Source organism: Crocuta crocuta, unplaced genomic scaffold (assembly GCF_008692635.1).
Source record: "Crocuta crocuta isolate KB4526 unplaced genomic scaffold, BGI_CrCroc_1.0 scaffold70, whole genome shotgun sequence".
In the NCBI taxonomy this organism is placed as follows: Eukaryota; Metazoa; Chordata; class Mammalia; order Carnivora; family Hyaenidae; genus Crocuta; species Crocuta crocuta.
In genome coordinates, this window is record NW_027528417.1 from 15,593,051 (window position 1) to 15,607,541 (window position 14,491).

Consider the following 14,491-nt stretch of genomic DNA (forward strand, 5'->3'; position numbering starts at 1 on the left):
ACCTGTGGGTGGTGGGTGGCTTCTGCACTGTAACTGCCCCCACACCCAGACACCCTTCTCTCTCCTCAAAGGGCAGCGGCTTGTCCCCTTCATTCACCCTGAACTGTGGCAGAGAGGGACAGCTGCAAGGAGTCGACTGACATAGGCTCTACAAGCATTGGTGGCCTTAGCCCCTAACCTTGAACCTGGTGTTCACCCTTTCCTGTTCTCTTCTCTGACATGGACTCTCGAAGTTTGGGGGATTTCAGTGAGAGCCTGTGTGCACGGTCAGGACCACTAACCAGGTGTCTGCTTTCCTCTCTTTCCCTTTCAGGATGCTTCCATTGCACACAGATTCCACGTGATGAGAGAGAAGCACCCTGAAAAATTCAACAGCAGGTAAGATGCCATAAGGCTGCCGCCTGGCTGCTCGGCCGCTGGCCCCGCCCCGCCCCCCCGCACTGCCGGCCAGACCGAGGCCTCCACCTGCTCTCACCCAAACGTTCTTGGCCCGACCGCCCAAAGACATGGCTTTCCTGCCACGTTGCCGGAAGGAGCGTTTCCATTTCCAAGCAGAAAACAGTGTCAGAAACCTGCCCTCCCCTCCCAGAGGATGCTGTGCAGAGGGAGGGCTTGCCGGGCTGGCAAGGAGGGCGTGGTGTGCCCGCCTTGAAGGGGTAGGGATCTGCTCTTTCCTAACTGGAACCCTCTTCAGGGGCTTGGCCGCTTTCTCTAGACAGAAAGCCCCTGCAGCCCCAGCACCCCGGAATTTCTCTGCGGAGGGGCAGGCAGAAAGGCAGGGGCCTCAGCTGCTCTCCGTCTCAAGGGGTGGGGGGAGGGGAGACCGCCGGAGGGCCGAGAGGGCGGTGCCTCCGCGTCCCCTGACAGCAGGGGGCAGCAGAGAGCGGCCCCTGCGGGCGCTGTGAGATCTGGAGCCGCTCCACATTCCAGCCTCAGCCTGCGCACCCTGTGTGTAGCCTGGATGTTAGGTCCAAAAATACAAGGAGAGAGAGAAAACAGGATCTTTTGCAAACAAAACTAAGCCCTTCTTGCTAGCAGGAGGGAATTTGCAAGAAGTGAGTTTGACTGACATATAGCTACCCCTGGGATTGTTAAAATACCTTTCTCCATTCTTCCTCCTTTCTTTTTTTCTTCTCTTTGGTTGATTTCCATCCTTTTCCCTCTTTGTTGTGCCATTTCAAGATGACCATTGGATCCCACCCCACCCTCAAGCAGGTGGGTAGGAAGAATGCAGACTGAGCCTGAAGGGAGTGAGTGACTTAGTTAGCAGACAGGATCCTCTTCAGAGCAAAGGCCCAACCTTGTCTGAAGACATCTATTTAAAGCCTCACACCCCAGGAAGACCGCCATCGTTTTTATCCCTACTCCTTTCCCTTGACCTCACTGCCTGAGACGTTAACTGGAAAAAAGAAAGTCTTTAACGTAACATACTTCAGCTTCAGGAAACGTGATCTGTGGAATCTGATAGCTGAACTCCTCTCCTTAAGGTGGGGGTTCTGTCCCAGGCATATTCCATCTGGCTGTCTCACACAGCTTGTATACACTCACGAATCGCTACTAACAGGTGATTGTTAAGAGTGGGTCCAGCCCTACTCTTACTGCAGCCGCAGACTCACAGATCAGCTGACTTCCCTCCTCCCCCCGCCCTGCACCTTCTGTGTCACTCTCACATCCACACTAAATCATTCCTTCTCTTCTGTCCACTGTAGACTTTTTGGGTCCTCTTTTCACGGGGGTCCCCTTATGCATAGTCATACACCTGTACTTGTTAAGATGTCATATGCTTATGAAATCCATAGGGGCTCTGTTCATTCATCCATCCAACACTAGCTTTTGAAAACATACTCTGTGCCAGGCACTGTTCTGTAGGTGTTCGGGATAGACATGTGCAGGAGCTGACCGTCCAGTGCTGCAGACATGCAGAACGACTTGGGCTAAGTGGTATGAATCGAGGTAACCTATGGGAACAAAAGCAAGGGCATGGAATTTGGTGTGGTGGGGCTTCCCAGCCATACAGATGCCAAGACACGGAAAACAAGGATGTATTTGCCAGGTTGACAAAAAGAGAAGGGCTGCCCAGCCCGAAGGAACCAAATGTACAAGATAACAAGGAATGAGAGAAGGTAGGATGCTTGAGGTAGAGCAAGGGGTGCTGGTCTCTTGGCAGGGAAGAAGCAAAGCCCCTATAATTTGTAGAAAGTGAGGAAGCGGAAGGAGGGGGAAATTTCTCCATATTCCAGAAATCAATAGGTCAACATATGACATAAATAGAGTAATCATCAATTATCCACATGATTAAATACAATTAGGAAGATACCTCTATCAGGGGAAGAAAAAAAAAAAAAGAAGCTGTAATTGCACATTTCTTAGTGATCTGGTGACTGTTCTTCCTTCCCACTCCCCCAATTCCATTAATAAGACTACTCTCCAGTGAGGTACACACCCTTCCCCTGGTCAAGGTCGAGGTGGCCTGGTTGCCTGGGATGGCAGGCACACAGATTTGTGTGTAAATCTATGTGTCTGCAAGTAAGCAGAGACATAGGGGCACAGAGGTGGGCCCTGTGTCACAAGGTCCTAGGACTCTTCCCAGTAAGAACTTTGAGTCCATGCTGCTTCTCCCGTGCCTGCTTGCTCATGTTGAAAATACTCAGGAGTGCCCAGTTTGTCCACTGAGAGGCAGGCAAGCAGCCATTTTCCCCAGGCTTCCTTATTTAGCTTTGGAGATGGTTTTAAATAGGCAGGTGGTTGTTGCCATGGTTACCCCATTACACCAGCGGCTAAACTTAGGAAGGGCCACAAGGGATAGGAAGAAAGCTTGATACCCAGGATTTGGAAATGTAAACGATATTATCAAACAAGGCTTCATTTTACTCGGCTGAACTTAGGTTTTCCAGAGAGTAGTCAGTGCTTGGCTGGATGCCCTTACCGTTAAGGTGCAGGACTGGGCCCTCGGGGATAACCCTGAGGTTAAATCTAGGGTGTTGTACCTGTTTTGTTTTGAACTTGGCAGTGTGTTTTGAACAGGGCTAGAATTTATTGGGAAACTTGAATCTTTCACATTGCTCATTCAGTTTTCTGGGCTCTTCTCACAAAATTTTTTTACCTGAGGTACAGAGGCTGCAGGAGCTCTGAGAACACTTTGAAATTATATGTAAGACATTGAATATAATTTTCTGGAGACAAAGTCCATAACAATGAGAAGGCTTTCACAAGGACCCGTAGCCCTTATATGGTTAAAAAGTCACCATTCTGAGGCTTCTTTGAATCTTAAAAGGGGTATGAGGTTTGTTTGGTTGGGGTTTTAGGAAATTCTTCCTCCAGTGGCTTCTCTATACAGGTTGTTGCCAGAGAAGGTGGTTGGTTGTACAAAACTGAGTTATGTCCCTAGAGGAAATAGGAGTCAGAACCAGACCCAAGGATGCAGGAACGTAAGCTACGTGTGATGGGCAAGGATACAAAAGCCTTTAATGGCAGAGATGGGACTATGTTTGGTACGCTGTGCATCCTAATCATTGACAGTCTAATAATTAATTGTTAATTTAGGAATGTTATGAAAATTATCCCCTTGTAGTTGGCATAAACAACAGAAGACAGATTTGATTTAACTTGAGGATTCTAACATGTGTTAGAAGGTGTTGTAGGCTACAAGGGTAAATAAGACCTGGTTCTTGCCTTCAGGGAATTCACAGTCTAGCAAAGAAGGAAGAATGATCTTCAAATATTTTTTACAAAGTGATTTTCACATACAAGGAGATCCCATTTTGTAGGTCATTGTATAAGACACTAATTAATGGTTGTATCCCTACATCACCTGTAAATGAGTTTAGAGTACAGAAATGGTGTTACAAGGGAACCGAACTAAGAACTGTTATTTTTTGAGTTCTTACCAGGTGCCAGGTGATAAACTAGGTTCTTTAAATATATTAGATTGGGGCGCCTGGGTGACTCAGTCAATTAAGCATCCAACTTCGGCTCAGGTCATGATCTCACAGTTCGTGGATTCAAGCCCCACGTAGGGCTCTGTGCTAACAGCTAGCTCAGAGCGTGGAGCCTGTTTGAGATTCTGTGTCTTCCTCTCTCTCTGACCCTCCCCTGCTCACGCTGTCTTTCTCTCTCTCTCTCTCTCTCAGAAACAAATAAAACATAAATAAATAAATAAATAAATACGTTAGATTATTGAAATCCCATGATCACCCTACAAGATAAATATTAGAGAAAGACATTTTACAGATTAAGACACTGAGGCTGGGAGAAGCCAAGTCACCTACCTGAAGTCATGCATCTTTTCTTTTTTTAATAAATGCCTATTTATTCTTGAGAAGGGAAGGGGCAGAGAGAGAGGGAGACAGAGGATCCGAAGCAGGCTCTGCACTGACAGCAGAGAGCCACTTGTGGGGCTTGAACTCACAAACGATGAAATCATAACGTGAGCCAAAGTCAGATGCTTAACTGACTGAGCCATCCAGGCACCCCATGACTTAAAAAGTCATGCATCTTTTTAAGCGCCAGAGCTGATGCAATTCTAAGCTAGCTCTAGACTCCTCCAGAGTTCAAACTCTGTTTTCTGTACCTGGTATCTCCTGTGGATTTCACTGGTCAAATATCAAAGACTCTGATGGGTACTATATGCATGATCCCACTCAACAGAATAACATACAAATTAACATGTTATCCCCATTTTAAATACGAAAACATTAGGCTAAGGAGGGCAGAGCTTTTATCGACTCTATCCACCTGAGGATTACTTCTCATGGGAAAATGCCTGCTGAGTTCCAGAGGGGGATCACAGGTACACTATCCAGTTTTAACTCATATGGTCTGACTCTTCTCCCTATCTCAATGTCCACAGCACAGAGCGGGACCAATTATGTGATTTGTGTGGCCCAGTGCAATGTTAAATACAGGATCCCTTGTTCAAAATTATTAAGAATTCCAAGTCAGTGACAGCAGACCATTAATTAAACCAAGCACAGAGCCCTTCTAAGTGTGGGGCTCCTTGCAGCTATGCAGATTTCACTCCGATGAGCTGGCCCTGGCAAGAAGAGAGGAATTTATTTTCTCAGTAAACCTCACATTTGCCAGGGCTCACAGGAGTGGAAGGAAGTTTGCAATAAAGGTAAAAGAATGGAGGAAAGAGGGCTTCAACTAAGGAGGAGGGAAGGAATTATAAGTACCTCAAGCAGGCAGTAGTCAGCATTTGCAGATGAGCTGATGATACCCCTAAAGTCTTCCAGATATCCAAGAACCAGTTCTCCACGAAGATGAAGTTTCTGGATTAACTCTCTGTGAAGCATTGTGTGTGTGTGTGTGTGTGTGTGTGTGTGTGTGTGTGTGTGTGTGTGTGAGATATACATGAAGACTACCAAATTGCAATGTCACTGTGGTTGAGTGTCCAGAAAGAGAAGTCTGACTGTGGAATTTTTTCATTGTTGGTCAGAAACTCAGAGCACTTGAGGAATGTGTTATTCCAAACCTGTTGAGTGCCATCCACTTGAATATGTCCCTCAGAAGTTTAGGCTGAAGCAAGGTATTTCCTGTTAGGCCCTTCAAAGGGACCGAAACAGTGCTTCATTCCTACCAAAAGCTGACCACCTTTCCCAAAAGCCCTTGGGTAATTAATAGATGCTAGAGTGTTAGCTTTCTTGGAACCAGGCCCATGGAGTAGTTGATGAGGGGTTCCCTCAGAAGCCCTAATGTAGCCTGAGACCTTAAGAGGTTGGAAATACATCTTGCAAATAACTAAGCACTTAACAGATATTTATAGAATGAGGCAGCAGGGTATAGTCTACGCTGGCATCAAAACTTGGCCCTGGCACTTACTAGCTGTGTGACCTTGGGCAAGTTACTTAATCTCTTTAATCCTTTGCTTCCTCCCCTGCAAATCTTGCAAGGTTGCTGTAAGCATAATGAGATCATGTGTAAGTTCAAGGCACACGGTAGGTAATCAATAAACATCTGTTGTTGAAAATTGTTGAATGACAAGCAGGAGGAAAGCATTGCCTTAAATTGCCAATTAAAGGCTTTTCTGACAGAGTGGCTAGTGGGATTCGGTCATCATGTGGCCTTTGTTTTACTGGAATGGCCTTTGAACTGAAAAGTTGGAGGCCAACTAAAAGTTGGAAGAGACCCCATTTGTGATACATTGAATCTGTCCAAATCCCTCTCCTAGGGGATGGGAGGATGGCCTCAATTAGCCAGGATTGAGCTGAATTCTATAGGACTGGAGCTGTAGAGAAAATTCCCTTTATAGGCTCCATGAGTGTTCAAGAGGCAGAGGTGTGGGGTCTGAATACCAGAGATTGTAAGTCCAAATGCCAAGTTCAGGCTAGAGACAGGATCAAGATTGGGATCCCAGACCCCAGCTGACATGGTAGCAGGAGAAATGGGGTAGGAGTGAGTAAGGAGAAGTTGTGGGCAGGTGCCATGTGCTCCATGGATATCTAAGGCTTCCCAGCATGGGGCCATGGAGTGCACCATCAGTGAGTAGGGGTAGGCCAAGGGCAGTCAGATCCTGGAGACGTGATGATCCTCCTTTCATGCTGACTCTTCCCTCACCCACTAAGCACCTCTTCTTCTACTTTGAATTTAACAGAGATATTCTGTGGGAGGTAAAATAGAAGCCAGGAAAGCTCAAATCATAGAATTCTGGAAATGAAAGGGCCTCCTCTCTTGAATACCTGTAGTATGCTCTTTAGTCACAAGCATAGACTGTATCACCATTTACATAAGATTTTCTTTTTTTATCTGAAAACGAAACCATTCTAAGTTATTCTTTCCAGGAGCCCTGTGAGGTAGCCCAGAGTTACAGCCCAGAGGTTTCACTTTTCCAAAGCATGAAGGTACAACAGCAGCAGACATAGCAGGGTTGAAATCCTCACCGTTGGAGGCTTCATTCTGTGCCCTGAATTGGGTTTTGCTCCTCCTTGTCTGATATTTGGCACCCTGAGAGAGGGTGCCCTAGGGACCCAGAGGTCCAAACTGTCTGCACCTATTTCCCTCAATATATCAAACAATTTTTTCAAACATTTGGAATTCAGAAAAGCCCAAATTAAGTTGATTGTGGCGTTTCTATTTTTATTCTTACTCCCGTAGGTATTTATAAAGGAAATGCAAACCTTATGTCTTGCGTTCAAGTACCTTTGACTCTTCAAGTCAGTTCTGACAGAGCAACTGACTTAATTACTGGAATGTTTATATACTTGCCCACAAAAATGTTTTATTCCCGACCCTCCCCACACCCCTCTTTGGAAGAGATGCAGGGAGTGAAATGAATGAGTAAAATATGGGTTCATGTTTTTTTACCAAGCATTCATCATTATGCAATTGCATAAGCTCAGGGGGGTTTTTGGTTTGGTTTGGTTTAGTTTTTTTGTTTGGGTTTGGTTTGGGGGTTTGTTTTTGTTTTTGTTTTCTGGGGATTTTGGGGGGTTTGTTTTTGGTTTTTGTTGTTGCTATTGTTCTTGCTGTCTTATTTGTTTACAGTCAGCCCATGTTTCTTTGCGGAAATGAGGGAATAGCAACATGGATCATTTAGAGGTATGGATGGTCAAAGATTTTAGGAGGCTATTATGAATATTTGTGAGCAGGTCTCTCTGCCCTAAAAGATTCACAGTATTTTAAATAATCTGATGAAATCACATTTCCTTCATTTTCCTCCTGTCTCATCTCTGCATTGGAACAGATAGCACAACTTCTCAGACTGGTATATAGGAGCAGCCTCTGATATCTCAAGGCTCCTTACAAAGTTGCTGGTTTGCCAGAACAGTTCCTTATTATAGCTTAACAGGCATTTTCTTCTAGCCCCTGCTAGGCTAAAACAAGAAAGGTATGATTCATGTCAACAAAGGGTAGAATCAGTTTGTGGTAATATCATAAGGAACTTGAAAGCAAGCTATGTGTTCAAGTCTTTAGGCCAAATAATCCAGAAGTTATCAGTATTGGTTGATTGATTGATTTTTAGAAATATTTCCATCAAAGAGCTCAAGATGTAATATATAATCAAGTTCAGAAGGGCTGAGGTCAGTGTGATAACCTCATGGAAGAAAATCAAAGTACATGAATTCAAAGTAAGGTAAGAATTGGCTGAGTCCTCAAATGGGTGTTGACAGTCTGGAGGCTTTCCAGAGAGAAAAGGTCAGGAAAGTGCTGGAATTTAATGTCTTTTTTTTTTTTAATATTTTTATTTATTTCTAGGAGAGAGAGAGAGAGACAGAGTGAGCAGGGGAGGGTCAGAGAGAGAGGGAGACACAGACTCTGAGAATGGGCTCAGGGCTCTGAGCTGGCAGCACAGAGCCCAACGTGGGGCTCGAACCCACGAACCGCGAGATCATGACCTAAGTGAAAGTCGGACGCTTAACCGACTAAGCCACCCAGGCGCCCCTGGAATTTAATGTCTTATAAGGAAAGGCTGAATCTGGGATTGTTTCACCCAAAGAAGAGAAGACTTGGGGAGAAGTGATTATTGACCACAAACATTTAAAAAATATTTCTCATGAAGGAGAAATTAGGTTATTTTGCAAGAAAAATCAATGGGGAAAATAACTAGAAAGACCACTTTAAGCACCAAATATAGGACATCAGTTCTACCAGTTAAATCCATCCTCAAGTGAAGGGAACTACCAGGAAATGCATTTTCAAGTATTAAATGTCCAGACAGGTGCTAGACAAACATCTGGGGCTCCAGTGTGGCCAACCGCCAAAGGGTGTAGGTGCTGTCGTCAACAACCTGGATATAAATGCTGGGATTACATGTGACCTTAATCAAGTTGCTCTTCTAAGCCTCAGTCTGCTCACCTGTAAAATTGGAATATAATAGCATATTTGTTACCTGTGGATGCTGTGGCAAATTACCACAAATTTAGTGATTGTAATAGTGTTGTAAAACAACACTGTTATAGTTCTGGAGGTCAGAAATCTGAACTAGGTCTCACTGGGCTAAACTCAAGGCATTATCAGGGCTACATTCCTTCCTGGAGGCTATAAGGGAGAATCCATTTCCTTACCTTTTCTTGTATCTAGAAGTTGCCTTCATTCCTTGGCTGCAGCCCCCTTCCATCTTTTTTTTTTTTTTTTTAACGTTTATTCATTTTTGAGAGACAGAGCATGAGTGGGGGAGGGGCAGAGAGAGAGGGAGACACAGAATCTGAAGAAGGCTCCAGGCTCTGAGCTGTCAGCACAGAGCCCCACGTGGGGCTACACCTCATAAACCGTGAGATCAAGACCTGAGCCCAAGGTGGACACTTAACCAATTGAGCCACTCAGGCACTGCGCCCCCGCCCCCCACCGCTTCCATCTTTAAAGCCAGCAATGGCCAGTCAAATTTTTCTCGATGTGGCATCCTTCTGATAGTCTCCTTCTGCCTCCCTCTTCCACTTAAAAGGATCCTTGTGATGATACTGAACCTACTCAGTATTGCCTTATAAACTAATATATTCATATCCACAGCTTCTAGGCATTAGAACATGGACATTTGCAGGACATTATTCAGCCTACTACAAGTACTTTACCTAAGTACCATAGCATTATTTTGAAGTTCCTATGAAGCAATTCATTTAAAGTGGTTATTACAGAGGCTTGGCACATTGATGCTAGATTGTTATTAATATTCTCATTATTACAAAGACAGAGCTTACCTCAAATAATAGTCATTTTAAATGACTCAGAAACCCTTAAAATTCTGAGATTTGATAATTCTCTGAGAGGGACAGATAAATATCTGTTGGTAATAGGATATGAATCACCAATGGAGCAGTATATGACATACTTTTTTCTCTTCATTTATCTTGATAAATTTTTGAATGCATTTAGCATTATGGAGTTTAATACTATATCATAAAGTATGATTACATAATACATTGAAATATTGTTATAAATAATTTGTAAAATTTAGAGAAGTTAAAGAAAAAACAATCACTCATAACATCATCACTGAGAAACAACATTACCATTTTGGTGCATTTCAGCAGTTTACTTGATGAACATATTTTTACGTATTTGTGATAACATATTTTTAAAAAGTTATATATACCATTTCTTAAACAATTTTTCTGTATACAAGTAATTAAGGCTTAGTGTGGAAAAACAAATAATATTGTCCCCCAGGAAATAAACACTGTTAGCATTATAACATATTTCTTTCTGCTTTCACTGCACAGTTTTATTTACTTGAGAACACACTGTATACATTGGTTGAAAACGCTGTTAATACAGTAGCATTTATAGGTTATGGAGGGATTAGAGTTAGTTTATCTGCAGGGGGAGTCTTCTGCAATTAAAAAAAAAATCCCAATGATTTTATTCAATCAGTATGAGAGTTTTAAAGATATCACTACTCAAGTCCCTTTGCAAATGAAGGAACTATCTGATCTGTTCTACAGCTCTACTTTTGTGGAAGGGAAATTTGAAAATGATTCCCTTAGCACAGTTCCTCGCCCTGTGCTCCATTTTGCAGTATTAGAATAAGACCAGTTTGTGTTTCCTGTGACCGTCGGAGATAGCAAGCATGGCCATCTGAACCATGTAGTGGTGGAGTTGTTTAAGCACACATACTTTCAGCGTGTTGATTAAAGGCCTTAAAAGGTGGTTTTCTCAAGGTAATCAGCATTGCCCCAGCCCACACCGACAATTGGGAGCCATCATTTATTGAATATTTTCAAGAATTTCATGTGCTTTAATTTTAACTGGCACAACTCTCCAAATATAAGGTAAATATAATGGATGCATTTTACAGATGGGAAAATGGAGGCCCAGGGAGGTTACACAGCTTGCTCAAGAACATACAACCAGGTGACAGGTGAGCTACTATCAACACTTACATCTGTCTGACTCTGCAGCTGCCATTTATTCTGCTGCCCTTCCCTGTATCTCTGGATGCCCAGTTTGGTGCCTGTGACCAAGGAAACATCCAAAAAAGAGACTAGAGAAGAGCCAGAGAGACAATGAACGGCCCCATGAGAAAACCTTAAATAAGCCAAAGTATATTTTGTTTTGTTTTGTTTTTTGGAGAGGAGGAGCAGAGAATGTGTTGGTACTTGGCCTCAAGTGTGCGAAGGACTCACAACAGGAAATAGTGACCACACCTTCTTACTCTTCATCTCGGCTCATAAAAGAAGGAGGGAGGGAGGCGAGGGGGAGGGCGGAATGTGCTTCTAAAGTGAGGAATTGCTGTTTTGGATGAGAGGAAGAGTCTCCGGGCCTGGAGACCCATTAAAGGCTAAAATGAGTTATTGAGAGAAGTTATGGGATATTTTGCAAAAGATTTATAAAAATGGAAGCCAGGCTCACTCATCTGGGATGACAAATACACCATCTTCTCTGAGCCCCCAGGGGTGAGCATATTGTACCCACCAAACGAGAGAGAGCCCTCTGCCAGCAAACCACTGGGGTGTCCCCTAGGGGACCTTTGCCACCTTTTGCTCCTGAGCTCCCAGCTAGTCCCCACGATGTCCCCTCCTAAGGACTGCCACCGCAGCCCCCTGACCATCTCAATGCTCTTTCTTCTCAGGCCCCCAGTTTGGTAGCTGCCCATGTTTCTATCCTGTTTCTGCACACAGGCACGTGCTGTCACCATCCTTGCCCCGTTTTATAGAATTTAAACTTGCCTGCCTTGCCTCCGGGACCCTTTGTAAACATCTCCCAAAGACCAGTCCAGCCTTACCGTTTGCTTGCTCCACTGCTCTCCCCTAGCCCACTCTGCCCTTAACTCCTCAGTCTAGTACCGCATCTCCTCCTGGGGCCTGATCATCATCTATTGCTTGTTTCCAAATACAGTGCAAAATATTTGGAACACTCTCTCCCTGACCAACCCCAGCCCTGGCCTCCACTTTCTTACAATCCACCTACAAGGTTTTTGACACATTTTTTTCCCACTTTGATTTCTTTTTTTCTTTGTCTTCTGTAAGTCACTGTTCTGGGGCTAAACTGTTATTTCTCCACTTCATTCCTAAGCTTGCTCATTCAGAGAATGAACCCCTTTTGGGATCCACTGACCTAAAAAGCAGAAGAATGGTGTTGAGCATGTTCCCTCATTTGGTCCTAATGTGTTGACTATCTATCTGGTGTTAGTATTGTGCTGGGGCTGAGGAGATATGGATTACCACAGCCCCTATTTTCAGGAGCCCATGGGTCTAGTTGGGAAGATGAGCTGGTACAGAAGCTATCACCAACTATATTCGTTTCCTAAGGCTGCCATGACATATGACCATAAACTGGGTGGCTTCCAACAACAGAAATTGATTCTTCCACAATTCTGGAGGCTGAAAGTCTGAAATCAAGGCGTCAGCAGGATTGGTTCCTTCCCAGGCTCTGAAGGAGAATCTGTCCCATACCTCTCTTCTTGCTTCTGGTGGTTGCCAGGAATTCTTGGCATTCCTTGGCTTGTAGCTGCAAAACTCCAATCTCTGCTTTCGTCTTCACATGCATCCTCCTTCTGTGTCTATGTGTCTCTGTCAGATTCCTCTCTTCTTATAAGGATACCAGTCATTGGACTTGGCCCACCCTAATCCAGTATGACATCATCTTAACTTGATTACATCTGCAAAGACCCTATTTTCAAATACAGTCACATTCAAAAGTGCCAGGGTTAGGACTTCAACAAAGCTTCTTGGAGAAGACAACTTAACCCACCATACTAATCCTCCCTCAAGCTCTCACAAAAGAAGGAAATCTAATATGGTAGGCTTTGTTTTAACATGGAGACAAGAATAATGAGCGTGTTATGGAAGCACCTAACTGAGAAAGTGGGATTAGACTTCAGAAGGAAGGTTATATTTGAGTGTGAGATTGAGAGAGAAATGGGAATGCCCTGAGTAAAGAAGGAGCTGCGTGTATACTAGGAGGAGAGAGGCAGGCTGGGCAAAGCGCAGACGTGTGAGAGGGCCCTGGGTGTGAAGAGAGGGGCTAGCGGTTCTGAGCTGAGGTGGAAAGGCAGGTGGGAGGCAGTTGTGGCACGATCTCAACACTTTGCACAAGAGTTTGCACTTTATCCTACAGGTGAGTGAGCAGATGGGAAGGTAGTCGGTCAGCAATTACTTTTTGAATAGGTCAGTGAGGGAATGAATTATCTTTCAAAGTATTTCCAGAACCAAAATTTCAGGGCTCCTAGAAACAGGGACCTTTATACTGAAATGTATGGGTGTACAGGCTATTAAGTCAGAGAGAGACCCAGAGACAGAGGAGGTAACCCTCAGGGAGACAGAAGGAGGGGGGCTGTCAGGAGAGAGGCAACAAGAACCAGCTCTGCTCACCTGAGGGAGTTCATTCGTAAAAGGGCAGGAAAAACCGTGGAAACCAATCACAGGGCTTTGTGTCACAAGCCCTGAATGGTGAAGCATGCTGTTTGGTTGTGGAAGTAGAAATCCATATTGAAGAAAGTTCAACATGTCATTCTCTGTTCCTCAGATTCTCTCATGCAGACGTTGACTTAGGCTGCTTTTAAACTTAGCATAGGTGGCTCAGTCCATTAAGTGTCAGACGTTGGCTCAGGTCACGTTCTCATGGTTCATGAGTTCGAGTCCTAAGTTGGGCTCTGTGCTGACAGCTTGGAGCCTGCAGCCTGTTTCAGAATCTGTGTCTTCCTCTCTCTCTCTCTCTGCCCGCCCCTCCTGCTCACACTCTGTCTCTCTCTCAAAAATAAATAAACATTAAAAATTTTTTTAATTTAGTCTAGAATGGTTTTTGTTTTTATCTCCAAAGAAAAGAATGTCAGAGTTTATTATCCCTCTGTTATACTTGACTAATTAGAACTTTGGAGAATTATCGTCCTTTTGCATTAGGGGCGTTTCTGTGGTACACCAGCAACCAGCTGTATATGTAGAGCTGACGTGATTAGCATATTCAGTCTGATATATTTTTCTTAAACTTTTCATATTTGCACCTGTTTTATTAAAAAGCCATTGAAAAACAATAGGTATTCTCAAGAAAGATTCAAGTGATTAACTTTAATCCTTCATTTAAATCAACATTTACTAAAGACAATTCTAATGCATTTGTTACTTGGCCAAAGGAAATTGTGAAAGCGGCCTTTTGCTGTACTCATCAGGAAACTCAGTAACTCTCTGGTGAAATAAGTATATTATCTCTCCAGAAACCCTGGGCAAATGGCTCTACAACTCCATATGTTAGGCTGTGTTCCCCTTCCACGAAATGTAGATACTAATCCCTGGGTTTCTTTCACTGCATCCAAAATCAGAAGAACTGAGTTTTTAGCTCCCACCCTTTTTCTTACTTACTCTCTGTCCTTGGGAAGGTTACTCACTTCTCTGATTCCTTAACTTTCCGGTGTGTCATGTGGAAATCACAACTATCTCCTATGATGCTTTTGAGAATTAGAGTAGATAAATGAATGGTTTGAAATCTTTCAGGTGTAGACTCTCTCACTGAAATGTATAGTGTTGTGACTCTTATCTGTAATACTAACTTACAGACTCCAAGCTTTGGACAGGACTTTAGGTTTCACCCTCTTCCCAGCATAAGCATCCTTCTGTAAACACCT

At 43.8% G+C, this 14,491-nt stretch overlaps 1 protein-coding gene across 3 annotated transcripts in view; it reads left to right on the plus strand.

Moving 5' to 3' along the window:
• Window positions 1-14,491, plus strand: part of DGKG (diacylglycerol kinase gamma) — a 160,401-nt gene that overhangs the window by 73,110 nt on the left and 72,800 nt on the right. For all 3 annotated transcript variants that reach the window (XM_077754424.1, XM_077754425.1, XM_077754426.1), the window contains one exon: window positions 314-378. In XM_077754424.1, coding sequence (XP_077610550.1) covers window positions 314-378 — 65 coding nt within the window. The remainder of the gene's footprint in view (window positions 1-313; window positions 379-14,491) is intronic.